Source organism: Pteropus medius, unplaced genomic scaffold (assembly GCF_902729225.1).
Source record: "Pteropus medius unplaced genomic scaffold, Ma_sr-lr_union100, whole genome shotgun sequence".
Taxonomy (NCBI): Eukaryota; Metazoa; Chordata; class Mammalia; order Chiroptera; family Pteropodidae; genus Pteropus; species Pteropus medius.
The window spans coordinates 11,701,635-11,728,670 of record NW_024340692.1 but is presented as its reverse complement, the minus strand read 5'-3'; the positions used below and the strand labels follow the sequence as shown (position 1 = coordinate 11,728,670).

Below are 27,036 nucleotides of genomic sequence, written 5' to 3'. Positions count from 1 at the left end.
TGGTCAGGGTCTTCTCTGAGACGATGACATGTAAAAAGATCTCAGAGAAATAAGGAAATAAAACATAAACCCAGGGAAAGCATTCTGGATTGGTGAGATTTAGCAGGTAAGAAAGTTAAGAAGATATTATTGTAATAAATTTAGGTCCTATCTAATAACTTAAAACGTCATAAGGGAGAAATTTTTTATTAAGTATAAAGATGAGAAATTACATTCTTATTTTTAAGTAACTTAATTCTGGGAACACCTATGGCTAATTCCGTTTTTCTGTAAATGATACCAGCATTTACTTGAGTTTATTTGCTCTTCCTGTTTAATAACTCCAATAGGCAGTCTTTATCAAGTACACTGTATTCTACCTTCTGTATAGTCTGTGTATTTTGCCTTGTATGTATCAGTCATGTCTTTTACTTCTTCCTCATTCCCAGCAGCAGTAGTTTGGTTTTGTCACTTTTCTCTTGGATTATTGTAATATCTTCTTAAACTATATTTTACAGTTTTCTCCTAAATGAATTTTCTAGCAAAATTTACGTGCCCTGTCCCTACCTACAAATTTTCAGTGGCTTTCCTTAGCTTTCAGGATTAATCACGTTGCCTGTTTTGTTTGTTTGTTTGTTTGTTTGTTTGAGTTTTATTTTACTCATCTGAAAATTTGAGTTAATGCATTCGACTTCATAAAGATGTCATTAAGTTTAAATGTACACCTTCAATTATTATATAGTACTTAAAATAATGCTTATTGTTCCCCAGAGTTTTGTTCTGAGTTCTGTTCTACATTTTAACTATTCAGTGTAAGTGGATAAGGTCCAGATCTGTTTCCTTATTATAGTAACACTTACCTGAACTTCAGGCCCACCTTTCCAGGATAAATCCATTTAGATGTCCCTGTAGGCAGTTTCAAATTCATCATGTCTAAACCTAACTCACTTCCTCCCTACCAACCCAAGCATACTGTTGCTTTTCTAAAATTTATTGTAATTGGCATGATCTTTTATACAATTGTATGAAGTTGAAAATCTTGGAATCTTTATTTCTTATCATAGTTTTTCTGTAACCAGTTTGTATTGCTTGACTACAACTTTCCAGTGTCCCTAGAAGTTGCCTATCTCTATTCTCAAGGAGGCCTTCATGGTCTCTCCTTACTTGTCGAAAAACTTATTTACTAACTCATTCTCTTCCTCTGGTCTGTTTCTCCTACATACTCATATCCGTCCTTTGCATTGTTAACAGATTTATTTTTCAAAACAGACTTGATGACATGATTCTTGTCTCAAACTTTTTTTTAAGTCTGGGCTGGTTTTATTCTAAATCATTTCAAAACCTGGATTCTAAAGATACAAAAACACTAACATTACACATTAGTACTTTCTGGAACAATATTATTTCAGAAAGATCCCATCAATTAACTTTTTTACCCTTATTTTTTAAATTGTGAAAATATAACACAAACTTTTATCATTGTAACCATTTTTTGAGATGTACAGTTACACTTATTTTAAGTGGAATCATACAGTGTTTATCTTTTTGTGACTGGCTTATGTCACTTAGCATAATGACCTTAAGGTTCACCCATTTTGTAGCATATGTCAGAATTACCTTCTTTTAAGGCTGAATAATACTCCATTGTATGTATATGCCATATTTTGCTTACCCATTCATTAATCTTTTGATAAACACTTGGGTTGCTTCCACATTTTATCTGTTGTAAAAAATGCTGCTGTGAACCCAAGTATTAAGATGTCTCTTAGAGACCCTGATTTCAGTTTCTTTGTGTTTATACCCAAAGTGGAATCGCTGTATCATATGGTATAGCAATTTTTAGTTTTTCAAGGAACTGGTATACTGTTTTCCACAGTGGCTATGCAATTTCACATTACCAAAAGTAGTGCACAAGGGCTCTAATTTCTCCATGTCTTTGCCAACACTTGTTTTCTGTGTTTTTGTTTATTAATTTTGTTTTTGTTTGTTTTTGTTTCTTTTGATAGTAGCCATCATGGGTGTGAGGTGGTATCTCATTTAGTTTTGATATGCAGTTCCCTAATGATCAGTGAAGTCCATGTGTTCTCATGTGCTTATTGGCCATTGTACATTTCTGGAGAAATGTCTGTTGGCATCCTTTGCCATTTTGAATCAGGTTGTTTTGTTTCGTTGTAGAGTTTTAGGAGTTCTTTATATATTCAGGATATTAATTCTTTATCTCATAAACTTTGGTCCCCACAAAATAAATTCCAAGAGCTCTGGCCTGGCATTTAGAACTTACTTTCACCTATCTCTAGGACATTGAACCTGCAATTTCTTGAATTCTCTTTTCTGAACACTGAAGTTGTCTTAAGTATCCAGTGAAGGCAAATTATGTTTAATCATTCAAAAGGCAACCTAGACAACAATAACAAGTACAACTTATTAACCCACTAACTCATTTTTTCTCATTTTATAGATATACAAAAGCATAGAAAGTAACTCAGAAAGCGGCTTTTCCAAAGTCATTGCCAATAAAAAGTAGAACCTGGATTGGAACCCAGATATCTCTGATTTCAAATGCCATTCTTTTCTCCACATCTCTAACCTGGTGTATATTTATTTGAGGTAGTAATATTGAGTCCAATATCATAAAAAAGAAGGAAAAATGTAATTAAGCCAGTTTGAGAGTTTTATTTTGCTCTTTATAATCAAGATTTAATTTATACTTCCAGAGCCTCATTTTCTATGACTCCCTTCCAAAAATCTGATGTTATACACTGAAATTATTGATGAACTATATAAGTAGTAATATTTTCTATCAATTTTTTTTAACAGTTTTTTTATTAGTCTGTTTTTTTTTTTCCCCCCAACAGTTTACTGCATTTTTGTGTTTGGAAAAAGGAATGGAAACTTGCCTATGAAATTTATCTCTAATTTTATAATGGAAGCCATTGAAAAGTCAGGATTTACTTAAATTTACTTTAAAATTCTTATAATACTTTAGCTCTCATAAATGAGAATATTTATATAAAAAAAAATAGAGGTTTTTCAGTTTCAAGATTGGGTAATCAGGTTTCTATCCTTTCTCTTGAAAATGACCAACAGAACAAAAAGTTGAAATACTGTTTCCAAATTTAATGAAAGCTTGAGGTATCTCTAACCCTTGCACAAAAAAATTGGATGAGAAAAAATAAATGACTTGGGAAGACTTTCAAACCTCAGCGCCTAAGGTTACCTACATGGTACTGATGAACAGCAACGTGTTTGATCTGCAGAACCTTGGAAAGACTCAACATTAGATGCACTAAAACCACAATATAGGAGTGAGCCAGGGGCCATAAACAGGGGCATTGTTTGAAATAGCTCAATAAGGAATAGGATCTTGTTCCCACATCACAGGAGTCAGGAAAGATATTGTCCGATTAAACCAGAGGGATTCCAGACAGAGTAGGACAAGGATGAGATGTTAAACTAAAGATGGGGATTAAGTAAAAGTTGTAATTCTGAACAGTAGGACCTCAAGCCTTTTCCCCCTGCTTGGCTTCCAACTTCTGGATTCTAGATATCCTAGGCAGGTTTGAGGAGTCCTTCTTGGAGAAGATAAGCCACTCCAGAAAAATGACCCAAAAGGCTGTGATTCTTGAAGACCTCAACAAAAATGCCAACTGGCCACTACCCTGAAGTCTACCAGTTGTCAAGCCCCAACTTCAACACTTAGAGCTTATAATTAGCTTGTTCTTATTAACCTGTTAAACATGAACAAACAGCCAAGGATTGTTTGCCACTTTAGGAAATTTAACTATGTAAAAGAGAGCGACAACAGAAAAAAAGGAAACTCAAAGGAAATAGATAATGCAGGGAACAAAAACACTCTGAGGAAATGATAATTAACAACCTCAGATATTGTCTAATTAAAACAACAACAACAAAAAGAGACCTTCACAGTTGCTGTAAGACAAAAGGGGAGGTGGGTGAGAAAGTTTCTGGAATGAAAAGTATGATAGCAAAATTAAAGGCATTGGAAAAAATAGTTGAAGAACTCTCCCAGGATGTAGAACAAAAGACAAAATACAAGAGAAAAGGGAAAATTAGAAATTAAGTTTCAATATCTAACCTAGTAGGGGTGCCAGAGAAAACTAAAACAGAGAACCTCATTGGGATGTTAGGAAACAAAATAAGTTTCCCAGACTTAAACTAAACACATCAGTCACTAGATTGCCACCAAGCTTCTATATGAAAAATAATCTAAAAAGTAAGCAGAAAGCTTTATGAACATCAAAATAATTTTCACAAAGCCAAGAACCTTAAAAGCTATTGCTCTTGTTAGATTCTTTGCACCTAATTTTAATAATAGGTTTCCAGGATTATAGGTAATTGGGTAGGAAGAGATGATGTAGGCAGGCAAATTGCTGCCAAGACTAAGAGATAGCTGATAGTAAGAGAAGAGACAGTTATTAAATTCTAGCACAAGCATTGAAAAAGATGTCTTAGGCCATGTTGAGATGAAGATTCAGAACAGCTTTTTTTGAGTGGTTGTGCATGACAGGTTAGTGATGTTGACATTGACCCAGCCACTCTAATTACAGCCAGTGTTTTCAAAGTTAGCCATTTTGCTATTTATTACTGAGTTTTATGTGAAACATCTCCTAATTGTATCCCTAAATCTGACTTTAATTCTGATACATATCCAAAGGATAGAAATGAAGGGTGAGGTATGGAGTAAGGTAAGATGAGGATTTGGATCACTTCAGACATGCCCTATATAGAATGGTATGTATCTTCCATAATTGCCAACTGTCAGTCAATTTAAACAAAATGTCTGTTGGTTCTCTTCAGAGTTTACTTATAAGTGTTCTTTTCCCAAGATACTTTGCTCTTCTCCCTTCACTCCTACTTCCCTAACACAAATTACCTTGTTCAAACACATTTATTTCTAATTGATAAATAGATGTCAGCTATAATCAATTTAGGTCTGTTTTTTATTTGAGAACCTAAAGGATGAACTTCTGATTTGTAAGTCTGATTAAGTTTCCTTTATTTAATTGAGTATATATATTAATCACAGAGTGAATGAGAATTCAATTTCTTTCTCTTTTACCCTGTATATTTGCTCTTTTTTTAGAGGAAGCCCACAAATGAAGGGGACACCCCATTTTAAGGAAGAACAGTGTGCTCCAGCATTAAATTTAGAGATGAAGAAAATACTGGATTTGCAGTCACCCATCATGAGGTACTGTACTTTGGTTAAATATAGCATTTTGTGATGACAATATGCGATGAAGTTAGTTAATCATACGACTAATTAGAAAATTGATTTCATTTCATTTCATTGAGGGTGATCTTTTGTAGCCTAGAAATGCTTGATTAACTCTTATAAAAAATGTGAAATTTTGCAGATAGTAGATGGTACATTATTATACTTAAATTATTGTAATAAAGCCCATAAATCGAGTATACCAACTGTAATTTTATTTTAGAAGTTTATATTTTTTTGGTAAGATCTAGAATTGTTTGAATGATATGACATAGTCTGTGTTACTTAAATCACATAGTTGAAATAAAAGAGAGAGCGCCTTTGTTTCTATAGCCTTTATAACTTTTGGAGAAGTATATGTTCGCTTGAAAGAAATTTGAGCTTTTAGATCTAAGTGTAAATAAAAGTTGTGTGATAAGAAGGCCAGGATACCAAAATACCAAAAATCATTTTACATCCATTGGTAGAAAAAGCAAATGATTGTACCTATAATTTGGCTTTATTTCCTTAATTGCTTCTCATTTGATATTTTAGTTGTCTCTGATTTATGGGTCTTGTCAAAAGTTTATTTTTTAACTTAAAGTTTTTACTACAATATTTATTTTTGTTTCTTTTATTTTTTTTAAACAGAGTTCTTTTTAACTGAATTCAGGGTTAAAGTTGAACTTCTTTTATTGAACCCAGTCTTATACAATCATGAAATTATATGTATATTCCAACATTCTATGCATCAAAATGGCCAACAATTCTCTATTGCTCAGACTTGCTATAAGTAAATGACAAGAGAAATTAGTAAAATAAGTATTCTAATTCAAAATTTATTTTATTAGAAATCATTAAAACCTTCCCGCCAAAATGTCTGCAAATAAACTCTTATGAAGAAAACATTAATAAATGAAATGATAAAAGTTAAAAAAATTCTGCCTAGAAAAAAATCCCCATAATAAGTAAGATCAAAAGACAACAGAAACTGTGAAAACAAACAGATATAGTGAATATCACAAAAGGACAATTCCATAATACAGAAAGAATTCCTATAATAAGAAAAAGACAATGGAACAGATGGACAAAGGATGTAAACAGTTTGTTTTTATTTTCTGTATTCCAATTGATGTATTACTTAATAAATTTCTATTAGGACATTAAATGATTTATACATGTGAACAGTTAGCATACTGTCTTGAGAGGATAAAGAAATAACTTTCCATTGATGGTGGGAGTATAAACTGATACCATATGTATGGAAATTGATTAAGCAGTATTGATCAAACACAAATGTTCATGGCCTTTGTCTAGCATGTCTCCTTCTAGGAATGAATCCTGCAATATGATACATACTGGAATTGACATGCCTAACAGAGTTTTTCTTTGTGCCTTGTTTACAATAGAAGGTTGAAAACCACCTAAATGTCCATCAGTAGGGAGCTGGTGAATACATTTTCTTACATCTATACAGTGGGAATAATATGCATCTGTAAAAACAGTGAGGGTACTCTTTACTGATGAAAACTTCCCAAATATGTTGTTGGGTGAAAAAAGCAAGGTATACTCTATATATACTATTTGTTTTTAAAAGGAAGCTCGTGGTGTTAGGTTATGTATTGTTCTGGAAAAATACATAAGAAATTGGGCATGAGAACTAAGTGGCTGAGGGACAGTTTTGGGAAAAAGACTTTTTACTATGTAATACCCTTAGAATACTGAACTCTATGGAGTACTATGTGAATATATTGAACTATAGGAATGTAAAATACATTTGTTTTTAAAATTCTTCTGATTCACAGTTCTAATAAAAGGCTTTCACCGTTTCTTTTGTTAGAATACATACAGGTAATGTAATACAGTACAGGTAGTAAATAAAATTGTATGTAAGTGGCTGGCTATTGTCTTCTCTTGTTTAATCTGTCTTTAAAAAAGACATGCTATTGTTTGCTTAAATGTGATCAAGTTTACAAAAGATTGAGTACAGGTTATTGATCATCTTGGTCAGAAAGTTACTCTACTTTAGATTTAATTTCAGCATAGAGATTCTTTTCAAGAATGTAACTTGTTGGCTTAAGGAATTTTGAATGCCCATACCAAGCTAGGGGGAACTCTGCAAGCTTGGCTCTCTACTTCCACCTGGTGGTAAAAACTGTGTGGTTCCATGGAAATGGGCTAGAAAGAACTTTTAAAGAATTCCTGCCATCTTGTACAAGTATAACTTGTCAGGTACTACTTTTAATCTACAAATATATGTGATTGGAAATCTCTAAGATTTCTTTCAAAACTTAAGTGAAGTAATTGTTATTTTTAGTACCTGTAACACATACTTGCTGGATATTGGAGATTTCCTATATGATTCTGAATTGAATGAGAAAATGTGAAACTTGGGCTTTATAACTGTTTTCCCTTCTACATTACCAAAAATGTAGGTCATGTAAGGTTAAGGATAATGGTTATGCTATTGCTGAAAGGCGTAAGATGGCAATAGTACTGCCTTCTTTTAATTTTGATTGAAAAAAGGATAGGTTTAATGTTAAGCATCCAGCCTTGGTTATAACTGAAGCTAGAGAATGTTTAGGAGGTAAAAAGTACTAATATAACTGAAAATTAAAATTCTTAGTCTATCTCTAACTAGTATCATGTAATACTAATAAATACTGCAGTTTATTCTATATCTTGCTCCATCTCAGTCACTTAAGAAAGCCCTATGTAGTATGAAGTATTTAATATTAGTTAAGTATTAAATATATTTACATACTTCAAAATTAGTAAGTATGAATTATATATATATTTTTAAAAACAGCTCTAGGATACCAGATAACTATTATAAAGCCCATGAAGTCAATGATTGGAGAGGTCGTTTAAGTGCATAACTTAGAGTATATATACATGGTTTTATGTGTACTTATACCCAGGGGTACTTTTCAAAATATTTACAAACCAGTACAGCAGGAAAAGACATGGATATTGATTATTGATACAGAGCCTGGTATCTTCCCAAGCCGAGAATTAATCCTTTGGTGTTTAGATCTTTGTGAGGGAAGGAATCAGTGGTGGGCAAACACTTGAGTGGCTTGGAACAGGGCCTATTTACTAACCTTTATGGAAATATTCAGTACTTTAATAACGGAAACTAGTCTTAGTTTTAGTGAATTTGTTTATTTTCAGTTAAATAAGGAGGATATATCTATCTTTTCCTATAGATTCTTTATCATTTTTTTCAGAGTTATATTATCTGTTAATTCCTACATTAGGATTGTCTATGAGTTTGTGTTTTTTCTTGACTCTGGGTCACATTTCTGTTTCTTACACACCTGGTCATTTTGTGTCATAGCACTGTGGATGATGATGATGTAGAGATTCTGAATTCTGTTGCGTTTTGCCTAGCTGGCAATTAAATTACTGCAGGGTAACCTTGTCATATGCAGTGGTTCTTCTAGGGAGATAGAAACAGTGGGGAGAGAGAGTCTAGTTTGAAAAAACCCAGGCTGACTTCCGCTGAATGCAATCACCTGTAAACCAATGACTATTCCCTTCAATTGCCTCTCCTGACATGTAGTAGCAGATCTAAAACAAAGTTTTTATTCTGCATACCCCATGCTACACATAAATTTTATCACAAAAATATAAATTTAAAATGAAAGAATATATAATACTTTAAAACTGAGAAATTTAGTTGATTACAAAAGCTCTGAAGTTCAATAGATGGAGCTGAGTAAGGAATGTTACTCTGCTCTTTTTCAGCGTTTTTATAGTTTGGAAGAAAATACAGTAGATTCTTCATTGTCTTAAATCCTTGGGGAATGAGTCACTGAACTCAACTTTACTAAGAATTAAAACATTAAAAACTTTTTCACTTTTATGGATTGAAATATTTCTAAAATATACTCAACTTTTAAGTATGAAAGGAAATTTAATAGTGTATAATAAAGTATATGTTATAGACATAACATTTTATTCTTATATTTGAATTTTTTTATAGCATTTGATACTCGAGTACTGTTTCTCAAATCCTTCTTATTCACTTGGCTTTCTTGATACCAATATCCTCTGGTTCACCTGGCTCTCTTTTTCTTTCTTTCTGCCAATACTTTACAGTCTCGCTTATGGATTCCCCTTTCCTCTTACCTTTTCTCCCCTTCTTTCCTTCCTCCCACAAACATTTAGTGCCAGATAGAACTAGCACTACGGTAGGGACTAGGCATATAAGAGTAAACAAAGTGGGCATTTTTTTTTGCCATTAAGTAAGTAAACGTTAAATCTCTACAAATATTAATAAATGCTGAGATCATTTACATAATTACCTTTCATTGTTTAGTCAACTAAGAGGTCTTCTGAAGGGAGAAACCGTATTTACCTTGGAATCTCCAACACAGAGCATAGCATCTGTCACAGAGCGCACAGGTTTAATAAATGTTTGTTGAATGAATGAACAGTGAGAGACTCATGATACCCTAGAAATACAGTGGTCTGGAACTATACTCTCCAGTACAGTAGCCACTAATAAAATGAAGTTATTTAAATTTAAATTAGTTGAAAGTAGACAAAATTTAAAATTCAGTTCTTCTGTCTCACTAGCAGTATTTCAAGCATACAATCACCATGAGTGTTTAGTGACCACCCTGTTTGATAGTACAGATACAGAACATTTTTATTACTGGACAAGGCTGGAGAATTGTTACCTCTATACTCAGTGGCTCCAGATTGTCATCCTTTTATTCGTTGTTCTTTTTATTGTTTCTCTGCCTCTTTTCCTGTCAGCTGTCATCCTTCTATCTTCCAGTTTGCTGTTTCAGTATTTCTAGTTTTTAACTCAGTTCATCAGATGTGTGACTGGCTGCCCATGGTCTTCCATTTCTTCCAAATTTTCTGATTCTAGATTGAATTATACACAGATAAAGCTACTATATAGTTAAATTGTAGATAAACGACAGTTTTGTAAGTGGTTTTATTATCATCTCTGAATGAATATTCTTCAGAGCAATTGTATTCATACTCATTGCTTTCCCAGTATGCTCTCTTTAAAGGTGATTGATTATAAGTTACTTTCCTACAGTTTGCAGTCTGTGCTGGAAGATCTCCTGGTTGCTACTTCTGATGGACTTCTTCATCTTATTCACTGGGAAGGAATGACAAATGGAAGAAAAGCTATTAATCTTTGCACAGTACCCTTTTCAGTAGATCTGCAGTCCTCTAGAGGTAGTTATACTTTCTTCATGGGGTAGAACCAGATGTTTAATATTTAATATAATCTAGTTAGATATTTTCTATGGATGAACAATGATTTTTCTACTTTGGAATTATGCAAGGGAGGAGTGTCTGTGTGTGTCTCTGTGTGTGTATATATGAGAGAGAGAGAGTAGTTTAATTATTTAGTGTTTTTAGGTCATTATTTTTGCCCTTTAAACTGTCCTTACAGAGTTCGTAAGCAAAAATGTGAGGGAATGATTTACTATGTTTATACGCCTATTTCATGTACTTATTTTTTCATCAGTAGGTTCATTCCTGGGCTTTGCAGATGTGCATATCAGAGATATGGAATACTGTGCTACACTTGATGGGTTTGCTGTGGTGTTTAATGATGGTAAAGTTGGATTTATTACACCAGTATCCAGTAGATTTACTGCAGAGGTATGACTTATTTACTCTGAATGTTTATTTTCCATTTATTAATTTTAGTTTTTGTTACTAAATCCCCTCTCATTTTTTATTTTCCAATTTTAAGTGGTTTTTAATTTTTTAAAATCAAACTATACATCTAAATAGCATAAACAGACCAATAAGTCTTGTTAGACACATTGAAGAAAAATGATAGTTCCTGCCCTCCTCCCTGCTCTCTTCACACCCAATTTCCATTCTTATAGGTGACTACTTTTTATTCCTTTACTGGTTATTTTGCTATTTATCTTTACCACTCTGAGTATTTCCTTTAATTTTCAGTTTTTAGGCTGTATTTATATACTTTGCACTGTGGAAAATAACCATTTACTTTCCTCTTCCCACCACATACTTTTCAAGGTAGCTATTGTGATTTCGATTAGATTACTATTCATTGTTTATATTGTTATTGCTTTGTAAACCCTGTTAGTACCGTCCTCATGTAATATATTTTTTCTTTCCTGCAGATTTTCTCTCCCACTGTGAATTAATAATTTTGTCCTTTACATTTGCTTAGTTTCTTTGTACTTACCACTAACTCAGCCCCACACTTGTCTGCTGGTTACATGAATATCCTCTCAGTTCTTTCAAACGCATAGGTGTTCTGTCTATTTTATCTTCTTGAAGAAATTTCTCTTGGAGCCTTCTGGCCTGCTCCAAACTGGACTGCTTGCTCACAATACATACTTTTAACACAGTTGTAATTTTGGGCTCATCCTGAGGATTTCTTTTACTCCTTTATTTGTATGGGATCATTTTACAGTTAATGATTAATTCATATCTGATTAGTTCACATATGGATTTGGTTGCTGTGACAGATACCCAAAATAAAAATTTGAATACATTGATAGCTCTGTGAGGTTTTGTGGGTTTGGTTGACTGTGATCTTCACCACTGGGTAAACTAACTGGATTATTTCCTTTCTTCCTCTCTCTGTTTCCCAAGTTAATTTGAGAAAAATCTTGGAATTCTTTCCAGAGAATATTAACCTGGCTTGCCTAATATTCTGAGATTTGAGTTATAGAAGATTTGACTAGAGGGCCCAAATTCAGATGTAAACTTTTATTTATCTCTGTTTTCATTCAGTATGGTCCAGAGACCACTGAGGTTTTTTTATTGTTTGTTTTTTCCCAAAGAAAAGGCTCCAATTTTCTGTTGAAGTGGAGGTGGGTGTTTCTTAGCAGCTCAGATTGCGGAAGTACCCTGGGAAGACCCAGCTGCTGCTTAAACAGGCTTTGAACCAGTCCTACTTTTAGTTCAGCCTTTCAGAGACATCCGAATTCCCAAGCCTTTTGTGCACCATATAATGTAAATTTAGCTGTTTGTCAACATTCTTTACTGCCATTTAAAGTTTTTACTCATCCATATACTTCTCAGCTTCCAAAATTTTCTGATAACTACCTCCTTTCCCATTCTTTGCCTTGACAGTTTATGCTTTTTGAAAAAATCTGTTATAAAAGTTGGAGTTTTAAGAGTCAGAGAAGCTAATATTCATGTTCAGTCTGCTCTTTTCAACTGGAAAGGATTTTAAGGGTATATTTTTTCTACGTGGCATCAGCTTTAATGTTTCTAGTAACTATTTTTCAGTACCAACTTTATTCAGATAGTAAGGTACTAAATAATACATTTGTGATAACATGTCAATATAGAACTAAGAATAAAAATAAAAATTAGTTTCTTCGAAGAACCTAATTTTTTTACAAGGTACATGTGTATATTTGTAATTATGTTCGGGATTTAAATGTGTTTACTGAAAAGTATTAGAACTGAAAAAGTGATTGACTTTTTTCTGAGTATCAGTTTTTATTAGTGTTTGGTTAAAGAAATTTTTCTCAAGGGTTGAAAAATAATGGAAAGTAGATGGACATTATTAAATGTTATAAATGGAAAATATAAATTACGAAAAAATAGCACATTATGTTTTACTGGTAGTTGGGAAACACACTCGTAGCATCTTTACATTAAGCATTATTTAAGTGCTTTGTAAAAATTCTGTTGGGCATTATTTAATATATTTGACAGATAAAATATGTCAGATTATGCTACTCTGTTCAGAACCTTTCAGCGAACTAGTTAAGTAGGAGAAAACCTGCTCAGGACAACTTAGAAAAGATGGAGAGAAAATTTTTTTTCAATGTGCTCAAAGGTTTTAGAGAGCAAATAAGACATTAAAGAATTATCAGACCTAGGGCAGGCCAGAGGCTCAGAGAGCTAAGCTCATTGTTTGAGGTACAGTGAGCATGAACAAATGAGTCTGTATGCAATAACATGGATGGATCTCACAGAAATGTTGAATGAAAGCAGCTAGACACAAAAGGATATGTGTTATGATTCTATTTTATGCAAAATTAAAGGAAAAAATAAAAACATAGGCAGTTCTAAATTAGAGTTTGTATGGATGGTAATGTTTTAAAGAAAAAGGAAGTGATTACTGTGTAAGTCTGAATATTGGTTACTTTTGTGGTAAGGGTGAAGGTGTATTGAATAGGAGGAACATTGCTGAGGGACCTTTGGGTACTGATAATGCATGGCCTGAGTGATAATTCTATAAGTGTTTACTTTGTGATGTTATTGAGATGTACATTTTTGTTTTTTGAATTTTTCTCTAAAATATTATAATTCATAATAGAAAAGGTTAAAAAAAATAAAGGCACTCTAATGACTCCTGATATATAAATTGGAGAAAAAGCCAAAGTTCTTAGAGTAGCTTTCAAAGCCCTATAAATCTGGCCTCCTATTACATCTATTACCTCATCTGCTACTTCTCCTTCCCCAATTCCACTCCATCTGCACATGCCTCTGTTATATTCTTTGAACATGCCAGAAATGCTATGATAGGGCTTTTGTACTTGCTATATTTCCATAGTACTTTCCTCAGAATACACCTTCATAGGGAAAATCTTTTAATATTACATCCTTCTTCCATACTTCCTCTTCCCATAATTGCTTTGTTATTTGTTTTCTATAGTGTTTACCAACCTCCAATATACTGGCTAATTTTTTTTTAACTTGTCAGCCTCCTAACAAATGTAAGGCAATAAGGGATGTAAGGGATACAGATAGGGGTTTGGGTGTGTTTGAATACCTCCTGTATCCTCAGCACCTAGAGTAGTGGCCGGTGAATAGTGGGGACCTGAAAGATATTTGTTACAGGAATGAATTTCAGTTAAGCAGTGATCCACATTTGGCCTTTTGGCTAAATAAAGTGTAGCAGTGGTCCAAATAATGCTCAATGATACCTTTACCATTTTTTGTTATCTAAAATAATGTCGTCTTGTTAAAATTGAAAAATAAAATTCATACCAAAAAGTAACAAATATTCCATGTTTAGATAGTAGATAATATAGCTCATTTGGTAATTAAGTAAAGTCTGCAGTATTATATTTCAAAAAGAGTTGTAATTATATTGCATCTTCTAATGTTTACTATTGAGATCATCTAAAAATAAAGTGGTGTGTTGTAGTGTACTATTTTTTGTGCTCACTAAACTGTCATGATGACCTTTATCATAGAATTTATAATCTAGGATGTCCTTGATTTGACAGAAGCAGACAATAGAACTGAGTCTATTCTGCATCTATATTTAGAATTAAATAACATATAAGTTGAATAGTGTCATTCATTTATTGAATGCTTAACTTGTTGAATGCTGGGCATTATATTCAGTGGTTTACATATATGTATGTTCTCATGTAATCTTCAAAACACTCTAAGAGATAAATAATCTACAGATAAGAAAACTGAAGCTTGGAAAGATGAAGTAATCATTTCAGCAAGTGAATGGTAGACCTGAGATGTTATGTCAGGCTGTCAGATACCATGCTATTAACTATTATATTAGAAAGCAAAGAAATAATTGAGAATAGTAAGCAATTGGCAAATCATGAATTGCTTCTAAAGGATAAACCAAATAAAATTTACTGTTTTCCACTGATTGGGAAGTTGAACACTGTGCTTGCTAGGTGACCATGGGAATAATAATAATACTAAGTTAGATATATGCAGTTTGTGCTATCAAGAAGTTTACATCCTAACAGGAAAATCATCTTCATGTAACTTGAATTTGGAGATCAAATGTTCATGTTTTTGTGTTTTATAAATAGAGAGATTAGCACTGGACTGAGCTCATTTGGGGGAATATGTATTAAACCAATTAATGAAATAGAGATTTTAAGGGAGAAAATTCAGATAGTAGTCCTGATGGAATATTTTTCTATCCAGATGAAACGAAATAAAGGCTTATGAAACTGTATGTTTATTGAAGGAGAATTATATTGATTACAGTATATTTTGGAAAACACTTTAAACCTTAACTATTTTTCTTTATTATAGCAGCTTCATGGAGTTTGGCCACAAGATGTTGTTGACGGAACTTGTGTAGCAGTAAATAACAAGTATCGACTAATGGCGTTTGGTTGTGCGAGGTAATTGATATAGACTTCTGCATGTTAAGTTATTGCCAAAAATAATGTTTTTTTAAACATTAGATGTTCTTAACACACTTGTATACTTTGTCATACTATCAAAATTTATGAATCAACCTTAATATAAAATTTAAAAGTATTTTATTAGATTGAAGGAACAAGTCTAAAGGGCCGATTTTGGAGACTGTTTTTTTTTTTTTTTTAATCAGGAACCACTGTAAGGTTTATTAAAACAAAAGCGTACGCTCAATGTGGGGGAATGCGGGCTTAAGAGAGAGCATGGAAGAGTCACCAAGATTGAGTATTTTAATTTGTAAAAGTGAGCTTTTCTTCAGTGGTAGGAAATTGAGTTACAAGTTTAAAAAATTAAACTAGTTAAAATTTAGGTTCTTTACGGTTTAAGAGAGGATGGGGAAGATATTTTCTCTTTTCAAATAATCCTTTCTTTTTAAGACATCAGTGTTGATATTGTCTTTGAACTAGTAGGTGTTCCTTAATGAGCAAATTTAAAGCTCATACATAAAAAAAGTTTCTTGCTTTAATTCAGATAATGCAGGTTTTAGACATAATTTAAAACTGAATATAAATTATTCATTCAACAAATATCTGTTTGTCTGCCATGTACCAGGTACAATCATAAGCACTTGGGATACATTATAGCGAGCCAAAAGATACCTGACTGTCAAGCTTATATTTTAGCTCAAGTAAAAAGATTAAATCAGGTATAGTAATTAATGCCTTATAGTGTATATAGGTGCTTTTTAGTCTTCAAAACTCTTTCTTAAATATGAAATTCCATTTTGGCCTCAAAATGAGACTTTGTGGTTTTACAGAACATACATATATCTAGTATAATCTCCAGCTACAAGTTAAGTATCAAAGTATTTTTTTTAGTATAAATAATACACGCTGTGAGTTACCGCCTTCATTACACTTTCAGTAATCTCTTTGTAAAGTGGGGAATCTTCATTACACTGCTTCTCACTGAGGAGGTAAATGTAGAAATATAAGTAAATTTAACTTGATACAAGATAAGAAAAAGTGTATTTTTTTCATATTCATGGATTTGGTTTGGTTACATTTTGTTCAAAATTTTTAAATCTATGTTCATGAGTACATTTTGCCTATAATTTTTTTATTTCTTACTCTCCTAGTTTCTGTCTTGTCTCATAAAACAAGTTGAGGAACGATTTGTTCCTCTCTTCCTCTTCTCTGTTCATCTTTGAATGTGTAGTCAAATTTGTTAATGAAGGCATATGATCCTAGAATTTTCTTTGTGGGAGTTTTTCGTAGTACTAACTCAATTCAGTTTTAAAAAATAGCTTTAAGGAGATTCAGATTTTCTGTCTCTTCCTAAGTCACTGTGTTAAGTTTTTATAGAAATTGGTTTTTTTCATATGCACTGTCAGATTTATCAGCATAAAGTTTATAATATCCATTTTAACTTTCATATTATAAAATAAAAACATACAGGAAAGTGCATAATCTCAATATTCACAGTTTTACAAATGATTATAATACAAATATGCATCTGTTCAGAACTGGGTCATGAAATAGAACATTGCCAGCTGATAAAAGATTTACCCCTGTTACTTCCTAATCACAACTTTAATCACCAATTTTCTGTCTTTTGTGATAATCATTTCCTTGTCTGTGTAGTTTTACCACTTAAGTATACATTCCTAAAGAGCATAATTTAGTTTTACCTGATTTTTTCTGTTAGGTCAACATTATGAAATTCATCAGTACTGTTTGCTAGTAGCAGAAATCATTTTTGATTGATTTATAGTGTTGCAGTGTGTGAATATGCCATAATTTATTTGATTTACTCTTAATGGACATTTACATTATTTCTTGGTTTCCAAAATAAAAGACAGTCTCTTATAAAAACTCAATATCTGTCAAATATGAGAAGATTAATGATAAATCCCTACTAAGATCTAATACTCAAGTTAATTAAAATTTCTTTTATAGCTACTTTGTTCCAAACAAAATCCATCAGAATTCATGCATTATATTTTGTTATTATTTCTCTTTTGTCACCTTTTGCCTATAACAGTCCTTAACACCTTTATTCTTATTTTTATGACATTAAGAGTCCAGGGTAGTTATTTATAAAATGTCCTACATTCTAAATTTGTTAGAGTGTAGTTAAACATTTTTTGTCATACACAATGTTGTATACTTTCTTTGGCATTATGTAACAATAATGTCAACTTATCACAGTATTAATGATGCTAAATTTGATCACTTATGGTGATAATAGCTGTATTTCTATTATAGAGTTGGGTTTTTTTGGGTTTTTTTGCTTTGAGATTAGCGAGTATTGTCTTTTAAGGAAAAATTTTTTCTGACAATGGGCTGATGAGAAATGGAAATAAAAATAATATAGGCACTATAGAATACTTAAAGGGTGAATTGTTGGTTTTTATAAGTATTAATTTAGCACCTGCTTCTTATATTAGAAATGTTTGGACTCCTCACTGACTTGTTAGATAGAGCTCAGCAACCCAGAGTTAGCACTTGACAATTTGTCAGATGCAGAGCAAAAACTGGCTGTCTTTCTACAAGGTATTTAATTGGGCAGGTAGTCTGGAAAGATACCTGTTCTAGGCATTTGGCTTCTGACTGGAAGAAGATTGAATAACAGAACAGATTATCTTTCCTACCTGAAAAAAACAAAATGGACAAAAATATGAATCAAATGTTTATCAGGCAACAAAGGAGATTGTCCCTGAAAGATGAGAAACAAAATAAGAAAACTCTACAAATTCCCCGGCTTTAATTACTTTGAGAGAATTTCTGAGGCACAGCATAAAATTGGGGAGACAGAGCCTGGCAGAAGCCCTGAGTTGAGTACATGGAAATGAGAGCCTGGGGAAATCATAGCAGCTAGAGCTCACAGGACAGACACCAAAGAGAAAGTGACACAGAGGGAACTCCCGAGATCTGTAGAGTCCCTTTTGAGTCTTAAACTGAAACGTGGAAGATATACAGAAGACCCAAAGTAAACATTGCAGAAGAAAAGATGAATATTAATTTGTAGAAAAAGAGAAATTATCTAAAATAAAACAAAAAAATAATTAAAAACAACATCAGTGAGCTGTGGGATAACTTCAGGTGACCTAATCCTTGAGAAAAGTTGAACTTAGCTGGAAATAAATCAGAGCTGCTTGTGGGGAAACCATCTGACTTCTCCTACCACAAAGGCACATATATCCTGGCAGTCACAAGCCAGTGTATTTTAATGTATGCAAAAGCAGCCTTGGAGTTAAAAATATTTTACAGAAATCACTTGTGTTGTCAATCTGAAAAAAACTCCATAAGCAGAAATTATATATATATATATTTTAATGATCGTTATAGTTCAGTTTTGAAATGTAGCTTAGAAGTAATATATAGATTTTTAGTTTTGATTTCTGGTCCTTCATAGCTTTGACCCTTGTAACAATTTTTTTAAATGAAATAATTACATATACCATATACACCAAAGAACATATATCATGTGTGTAGATTTAAAAGTGATATAAAAATAATAAAAATGAAAATGTATAAATTACCATTCAATATGAGAAACAGCACATTACCAGTGCTGATGAAGCCCCCTGCCTGCCCCTTTAATATTCCCTTTTCTCCACCATGGCAGTCACTAATCTGCAATTTGTGTACATTAGCTCTTTGCTGTTTGTTTCATTTTTACCACAAATATATTTAACTATTTTAAATGTTTTTTATGCTTTAGAAACAGATTTTATACACACACATTTTAATGCATGTGACTATATTTCATTTCAGTGCAACATGTTATATTACTATATGAATATACCACAGTTTATTTTTCCTTTCTCTTATTACTAACTTCAGATTGTTTCCATTTTTTTGCACTTATACACAGTACTATAATGAACATTGTACATGACAAAGATATTGCTGGGATATATCCAGAAGTGAAATTGCCAGATTACAGAATATGCATTTGTTCAGATTTATGAGATGATTGCAAATTATTTACAGAATGATTTTGTTCTAGTTTACATTTCTACCAGCAGAACTTACTAGTTCCCATAATAATGCTTTTTATATTTGAATTTTTTTTTAACCAAAAGTTTGTTTTTCACAGTGGTTCTGTACAAGTTTATACAATAGATAATACCACTGGAGCTATGCTACTATCTCATAAACTAGAGCTAACAGCAAAACAATATCCTGGTGAGTCCTCCTTTTTTCCTTATTTTAACATTTCTTTCAACATTTTTAATGTATAGTTATGTGTAGTGAACGCTGATTTTTAAATGATGAATGCTATAGGTGAAATATTATTAAAATATATATTATAACAATATTCTATGTGATCCAGGGATTTCTGTGTAGCTAGAAAGGCTCCTGGGATACTTTTTTAATTCTTTCATTTAGTTCTATCTATCCTCACTTAGTTTTTAGCCCCGATATTCCTTATCTGGACTTTGTTCTAGCCTCTTACCCGATTTCATTGCTTGTTATGTTATACCTTCCAGTTCAGTTTATTCATTCAACAAGTACTTATTGAGTACTTACTATAGGGCTGACACTTTCTACATGCTGGATACACAACAGTAAACGAAACAAGTCTCTTTCTGAACCCCTTAGTGACTCTTTAGTGAATCCTGTCCACAAGATTAAGTTTAAAGTCCGTCATTGGAAATGCTTTTGACTGAAACTAACAGAAAACCCACCTTACTGTATAACAGGATTTATTTCCTCAAAAAGCAAGAAATCCAGAGGTAAGCTGCTACTGGCATTCATTTGGCCTTTCCTTCACAAGGTCACAAGGTACCTTCTGAGGTCCAGTATTACTTCTGCATTTGAGTTGAGAAAAAAGGAGGAAACAAATCATATCTTTCTTTTTAAATTAAGACAGCAAAAGCTTTCTTACAAGCATTCCCACCTCCTACCTGCTCCAGCTGTCTTCCACTTAGCATCTAATTGGCCATAATTATGTCACGTAGCTGCCTTAGACTTTTCAAGCCTTTATGGCAGTAGTGGGCAAGGGAGAACAAGGATGGGAATAGATACTGGAGTAATGAACCAACAGGTCTGCCACATATATAGCATGTAAGGTCTTTTGCCAGCTCTCTCTGGCATTATTTCTTGGTTGACTCTGGCCTTAGAGTGTCCATAATTTTACCACCGGACCCCTATGTTAAAAGAAAAACCAAAGGTTCTGTTTATTAAGTAGCTGGGTCTAAACAACTTAATAGGTATCTATGTCCTAGCAACCCAGTAGCATTTTCAAAAAAATAATGCACATAAGTGGAAAGAAAAAAATATTTTTTACTAACAGAATGTCTATGCCTGTTGGACACTACACAATTTCTCAAACCTTGGAGTCAGTTGGGTACAGTAACCCACATTTCCTGTTCCACATTGATTTTCACACACTTTTTACACATCAGTTTCTAAAAACCCACCTTCACAAAGATGTAACAACATCAAAATAAATGTAGTACAACCTAATGTTGCAACTGTGAACCACCAGGAGCTAATAGTTTACGTTGTGTCCAACAGATACTATATATGTAACAGGTATATATATGTACCACATTTTCTATATCCAATCTATCAAGGGGCATTTCAGTTATTTCCATGTCCTGGCCACCGTGAATAATGCTGCAGTGAACATTGGGTGCATATATCTTTATGGATAAATGTTTTCAAACTTTTGGAGTAGATCAGAGGGATTGCTGGGCCATATGGTAATTCTATTCTTAGTTTTTTGAGGAACCTCCATACCATTTTCCATAGTGGTTGTACCAATTTACATTCCCACCAGCAATGTATGAGGCGTCCTTTTTCCCCACAACCTCCCCAATACTTGTTATTACTTGTCTTGATGATAGCCATTCTAACAGGTGCGAGGTGGTATCTCATTGTATACAACTCAATAGTATATCATATGTTCACCACTCAAAGTTAACTTTCTTTGTGATAGCACAGGTCATGAGATTATCATCTTGTTCAGGGTGGCATGGCCATAGATAAAGATACTATAAATCTTTTTAAAATTGCTGCTGGAAATGCTGGCATGTTTCATTTAAGTCTACAGTAAAGAAACTTGGATTTTACTACACAATGAAATTTTCTCCTTTGATAATTATATGTGGGGTCGAAAGAATAATTATCAAAAGAAATATGAGCACCTAGAATATTCAACCTGGAGTTTATTTACTTAATCCTAATATAAGATTAAACTTTAGTTTATTTTAACTTGGATCCCTCTGATATTGCCAGTAGAGCATGAAGTTCATGGTAAAATATTTTACATTCTAAAACACCTTCTACTTTGCAGAGCACTTTAATATTCAGTGCCAAATCATTCAAACAGGGTCTTACCCCCATTTAACAGAAATTGATTTCCCCAAAGCCAGAGACTTTTAAGACTACTCTTTTGTAGTTATTCAAGTGGCCCAAAACAGCTTTCAGTTCTTATAAATCACTTGGGCACTGAGTTTGTTCTGCTTAGGTCAAATGAAGGCTAATGCCCTTACTATTTTTAAATAACCCAAAATGAGCCAGATTCATCTCATTATTTGATGCAGACTTGCCTTTTTGCTTATTAATCAACTCAAAAATACAGACTGTAAAAAATAAGTATTTCTGAAGCAATCATTTATTTTTAACTCTTCTCACAATTGCTTAACAGACATTTGGAACAAAACAGGAGCTGTTAAATTGGTCAGATGGTCTCCTGACAATAGTGTTGTAATAGTGACCTGGGAATATGGAGGCCTTTCTTTATGGAGTGTATTTGGAGCCCAGCTGATTTGTACGCTTGGAGGAGATTTCGCGTGAGTCAATAAAGACAATTTTTAGATAAAAATAACTCCATTATCTCTTAGACAATACACACACACAGAGAAACTTGTTATTCAGCTACCCTTTCGCCTTATTTAACTTGTACCCCAAAACAATTTGTAAGATTCAGAATTAATTTGTTCAGAATGTATTGATTCTCCAAACATCCATCTTCTTGAAACTTACTATTAATAAAAAATGCATTTATTTATTGAACTCCTTTTGTATATATGATAGTATGTTAGATTCAAGGCTAAATAAGATATGGTTCTACCTTCAAGTAGCTTATTATCTAATAAGAGTAGTAAGCTTTAGGAAGTGGGAAATTACATTATCTTATTGGGTTAATAAAAGTTAACCCACTGGGTTGGTAGGAGAGAGTTTATATCTCTGCCCACCTCATATACCACTTTGAACCTTATTCCTAACAAAATGAACACACATTCCTAAACTGCACGACCCTCTCACAGAGTTACTTAGGACTATGGAAGACTATGTCTCAATGTTATACCTAGAAGTATTAACCAGCAGTCTCATATTTCATGCATTATAATATGTTTCTATTTTGAAAGAACAAAATCAAGTTGATTTTTTTAAAAATTAAAGCTAAATGTTATATGTAATTAGAAAACTCTCAAGTTTCAATTCTGTTTTAGTTATAGGTCTGATGGTACCAAAAAAGATCCCCTTAAGATCAACTCTATGGTAAGTACTTTCTATATAAAATATTGGTATAGTGTAGAAAACTTTGATATTTCTTTTTTTTTCTCATGTTGGTCTGATAAATTACAAAACCATTTTAGTCTCAGCAGAATCTTCTCAGCAGCAGAACTGCTTCTTATCAAAGCAGTTCTTGCTTTGATAAAGGGTTTTTTTTTTTAATCAGAAGGCTGTTCAATTTTTAGTATTTGATTTTGCTTCTGCTTAGATGTGTCCTACAAGCCCCTGTCATCTTTGTAAACATAGTGCCATAGTGAAATCAGGCCCTCGTTTTTCCTAAGCACACCTTATTTCTTGTGCAACTCACTAGCACCCATTTCTCATGACCCCTTTTAATATAAAGTATGAAACTCTCATTGACTCTCTATTCCTGGAGGAAATGCACTGTGTATTATTTGAGCACATTTTTTAAGCTTTCTGTAGAAGTATATCAAGAGAATTATAGTTGCTGTCATAACAATATTTTTATTACCTATTTTCGTGAGTGTCTGTAGAAAGCAGTGAGGTGTAACTCCTGTCTTTACATAAAAGCATTTTCTTTCTGTAGCTCCTCTGTTTACTGTCTTTGTGAAATTAGTGCTTATGAGTTCTCCAGAGGGGAAGGAATTTTGTGATCTTCAGTTTCTCAGAGAATTAAAACTACCATGGTTATGGTGGTTCCCAACCTTTCACCAACAAGGACCCTATTTGCTGTCTCTCCCAACTCCGTATTTTAAAGTAGGTTTTTGAGCAAATAAAGTAACTACTGATCAGTGCTTCTGGATGGCATGCAACAACAACCAATGTAATCAGCCTCACTAAGTTGCTGTTTCAGTCACAAACTAAAAATAAAAGCATTTAAGTTAGCTTGTGCAACTTTTATCATGGGAAAGTAAAAGTTAAATTCTGTAACAATTCTTGGATTCCCCTATTAGTTTTCTTTGCCTTGTGGATTGGGCATCGCTAATCCAAAAAAAAAAAAAATTATGGAATATGGTTATAGAATATTTAAATTGACTGGGCCTGGAGAATTTTTTTTTGAACCATCTCATTTTATAGAGGAAGAAACTTAATACCCAGAGAAAACAAATAGCTTGGTCAAAGTAATACTATAAAATGGTAGCCAAGCTGGAATGAAAACTCTAGTTTCACAGCTTCTAATCCAATATTTTTTGCTCTAAACGAAATCCCATCTATTTTGGGTGCTTCTTTGTCAAGCTTTGGATTGACCTGGGTCTTCCTTGGTAAGGAGTTTCTTTGTATTGAGAGTCAGTTAATTACTGGAGAAGTTACAGAGAGCAGTAAGCATTTCTTAGGATTTGGAGTTAAGATTGATCTGTAGTGTTTTCACTATTCTAGGTAGAGAGCGGTGATGGTGGTTTACACTGGAGATAGCTAAGATGTAGATGTAGTTATGATTTTCTGTGTTGTTATAGTTTCTCTAACCTTCAGAAGTCAATAATGGTGTTATTAGTTATTTCAGAATTTGAATATTTGAAGCTTGGAAAGGATAATAAAGTTTTTATTGCTTTGACTTTTTTTCCCCTTTTCCTTATCCTCCCCTCTCCTTCTCTCTAAGAGCTGGGGTGCAGAAGGCTATCACCTATGGGTAATCAGTGGATTTGGTTCTCAAAATACTGAAATTGAGTCTGACCCCAACAGTATAGGTAAACAGCCTGGAATTCTGCTATTTCAGTTTATCAAGAGTGTACTCACCGTAAACCCTTGTATGGTAAGTTTATTTAATTAAAACTGGGTGGTTTTTTTAGTGGCTTATTAGAATATTAGACTCTTCCTTATGACAGATGTGTTGAGTATACTCCCTAAATTGGCATATATCTTTATATGTATTCCATGATTCTTGTATTTCTTTTTAATTTCTATTAAATTTACACTAAAATTTTATTTCTGAGCAAGTTTTTTTTTTTTAATAGGGTCACAAGCAACTTGAGAGAAAGTATTGTTTACGGATTTACTTGAATAACTTGAATAAAATTTAGGCTTTATCTGAATAGTATTTCCTAAAGTATGTTCCATCAGGTACTACTTATGAGAAATACCTATAGCAGTCGCACAGAGAAAGGAAAAGTTCTGTTGTCATGTAAGTGTGAAATAAAGGAGTTAAAGCTGTAGAGATTTCTTTATTGTAGGACTCCAAGGTCCTTAGTACACTAATGTGTATTATGAAAATCTAGGATTTGGTATATAAAAAGCAATGTTTCCCAAGCTTATTTAACTATGAATTTTTAAGAAACTCTTTGAAGAAAATATGCCTAGGTACCTGCTTTGGGAAACACTGCCAATCCAAATTATAGTGTAAGTTCCTCATGTTTTATCAACCTGTAATAATATATGTTAATATTATACATGCTTAATATGTAATAATAGTATATGTTATATTTTAGGAATGTATATCTTAATATCTGCCACTAATGGACTTTTTAATATTTGGTGCAATTAAAATTTACAATACATTGAGAAAGAATGTGGAAATAGCTTGAATCTCTAATCTCATTACTATAGTTGAAGAATAAGGATTCATATAAAAATAAGAATAGAGTATTTCTCCTTTCCCCCATCCCAAATAATAATTTTAAAGCACCCTTGAGTTTTATGTCAAGACAACATTTGTACTACAATGGAAAGGTAAGGGGCTGAGGTGCTGATATGTCTAATTTGAACAGTGAAGAATCTGCCTATAGTTTGAGAACACTGGCCTTCTAATTGAATATCAGGGCATAATCACTAAAAGTAGAAACTATCTTATTTGTCCAAATATCCTCAGAACCTGGCACGGTGCTTGGCACTAATCAAGCATTAACTAAGTGATTATTGAATTGTTGTGAACCAAGACCACAGACTTAGGCTACTCTTCATCCTCCCCATGGTATAAAAGATCCTCCAGCATCCATTAATCCCCATTCCCAATCCATTCCCTTGCCATGTGGGCACATGAGTGATCATACACACACTATTTGACAAGACATGTTTTCTTACCACCATTCATGAGGTATTTTATGTGAAACTAATTTGTAAACTGTAGATAATGACTAGTTATGTTCGGTTTTCTGATGGAAAATCTCATAGCATGGTTATTTTGGAGTAGTAATAAAAGATACTGCTTTAACAGTTGTAAACCTGGGAATATGGAATCTGTATGACAAAATGACTGAACAAAGATTTTATTTACCCTGGGAAGTAATCATTAAAATATTGCCTGTTCCCTCTAAATGTAACAGTTCACGAGATCATTTTGTAGTCTTGTCTGTGAGGAAAATCAACATTGAGATATATGGTACATCTCCTATACTAAAACTAAGTTGATGTATTACTCACTTTCCCATACCCAATACTGAGTTGTTTTTATTTGCTTTCTTTCTTTACCCCTCTGCTTCCTTTTGCCCTCATCTAGAGTAACCAAGAGCAAGTGTTGCTTCAGGGGGAGGATCGATTGTACTTGAACTGTGGAGAGGCCTCACAAACCCAGAATCCCAGGAGTTCTTCAGCACATTCTGAGCATAAGCCCAGTCAGGAAAAGAACTCCTTTGCAGATGGTGGTTTAGAGTCTCAGGGGTTAAGCACTTTACTTGGACATCGGCATTGGCATGTGGTACAAGTAAGTCTTCAGTTATTATTGACCATTGACTTAGTCCTTGGTAAGATAGCACCTGGAGCAGATTTATAAATATTTCCTCTGTTGCTTTAGAAAACTGAGAAATGTTTAACATTTTTTGACTGTCATGTCTCTTTTCTGCTTTTCTGTGTTCTTGTCTTTTTGTTCTCCTTCCTCCCTTTCCACTTGATGGTGAGCATATCCTCTCCTGCTTTAAGTCCATTAGTAGTGAACAGTTTCAAAAATTGGAAGTTTATGTTTTGCTCTCTTATAGAGCAAAACTATTTTCCTTTTTCTTTTTCTTTTTGTATAAATTTAGCTCTGTGGATTTGCATAGGCAAAAAAATGTAGTAATTTCATGGAAGGTAACAGTACTGTACAGCAGCTTGAACTTGGGGTCCTCATGGGGACATTGAGGTTAATTGCCTGACTTTAAACCCAAATTGCAGACTTGTGATCCATCTAGAAAATTATTAACAATTTTATTGTTACTTAATCTTGTTCCAAATTATTTACTCATTCTGATATAACTTTAAACTAGTATTTTTTTTAGTAATTCTGATCAGTTGGCATTTAACATGGAAATTAATTCTGAATTTTGATACCAGATA

At 33.0% G+C, this 27,036-nt stretch overlaps 1 protein-coding gene across 5 annotated transcripts in view; it reads left to right on the top strand.

Moving 5' to 3' along the window:
* RIC1 (RIC1 partner of RAB6A GEF complex) overlaps nt 1-27,036 on the top strand; it is an 89,911-nt gene that overhangs the window by 42,735 nt on the left and 20,140 nt on the right. For 3 of the 5 annotated variants that reach the window (XM_039881745.1, XM_039881662.1, XM_039881519.1), the window contains exons 4-12: nt 5,084-5,191; nt 10,257-10,399; nt 10,695-10,831; nt 15,191-15,282; nt 19,403-19,491; nt 21,962-22,106; nt 22,770-22,818; nt 24,392-24,544; nt 26,225-26,428. In XM_039881745.1, coding sequence (XP_039737679.1) covers nt 5,084-5,191; nt 10,257-10,399; nt 10,695-10,831; nt 15,191-15,282; nt 19,403-19,491; nt 21,962-22,106; nt 22,770-22,818; nt 24,392-24,544; nt 26,225-26,428 — 1,120 coding nt within the window. The remainder of the gene's footprint in view (nt 1-5,083; nt 5,192-10,256; nt 10,400-10,694; nt 10,832-15,190; nt 15,283-19,402; nt 19,492-21,961; nt 22,107-22,769; nt 22,819-24,391; nt 24,545-26,224; nt 26,429-27,036) is intronic. The other 2 variants (XM_039881595.1, XM_039881634.1) reach the window with 2 other exon arrangements.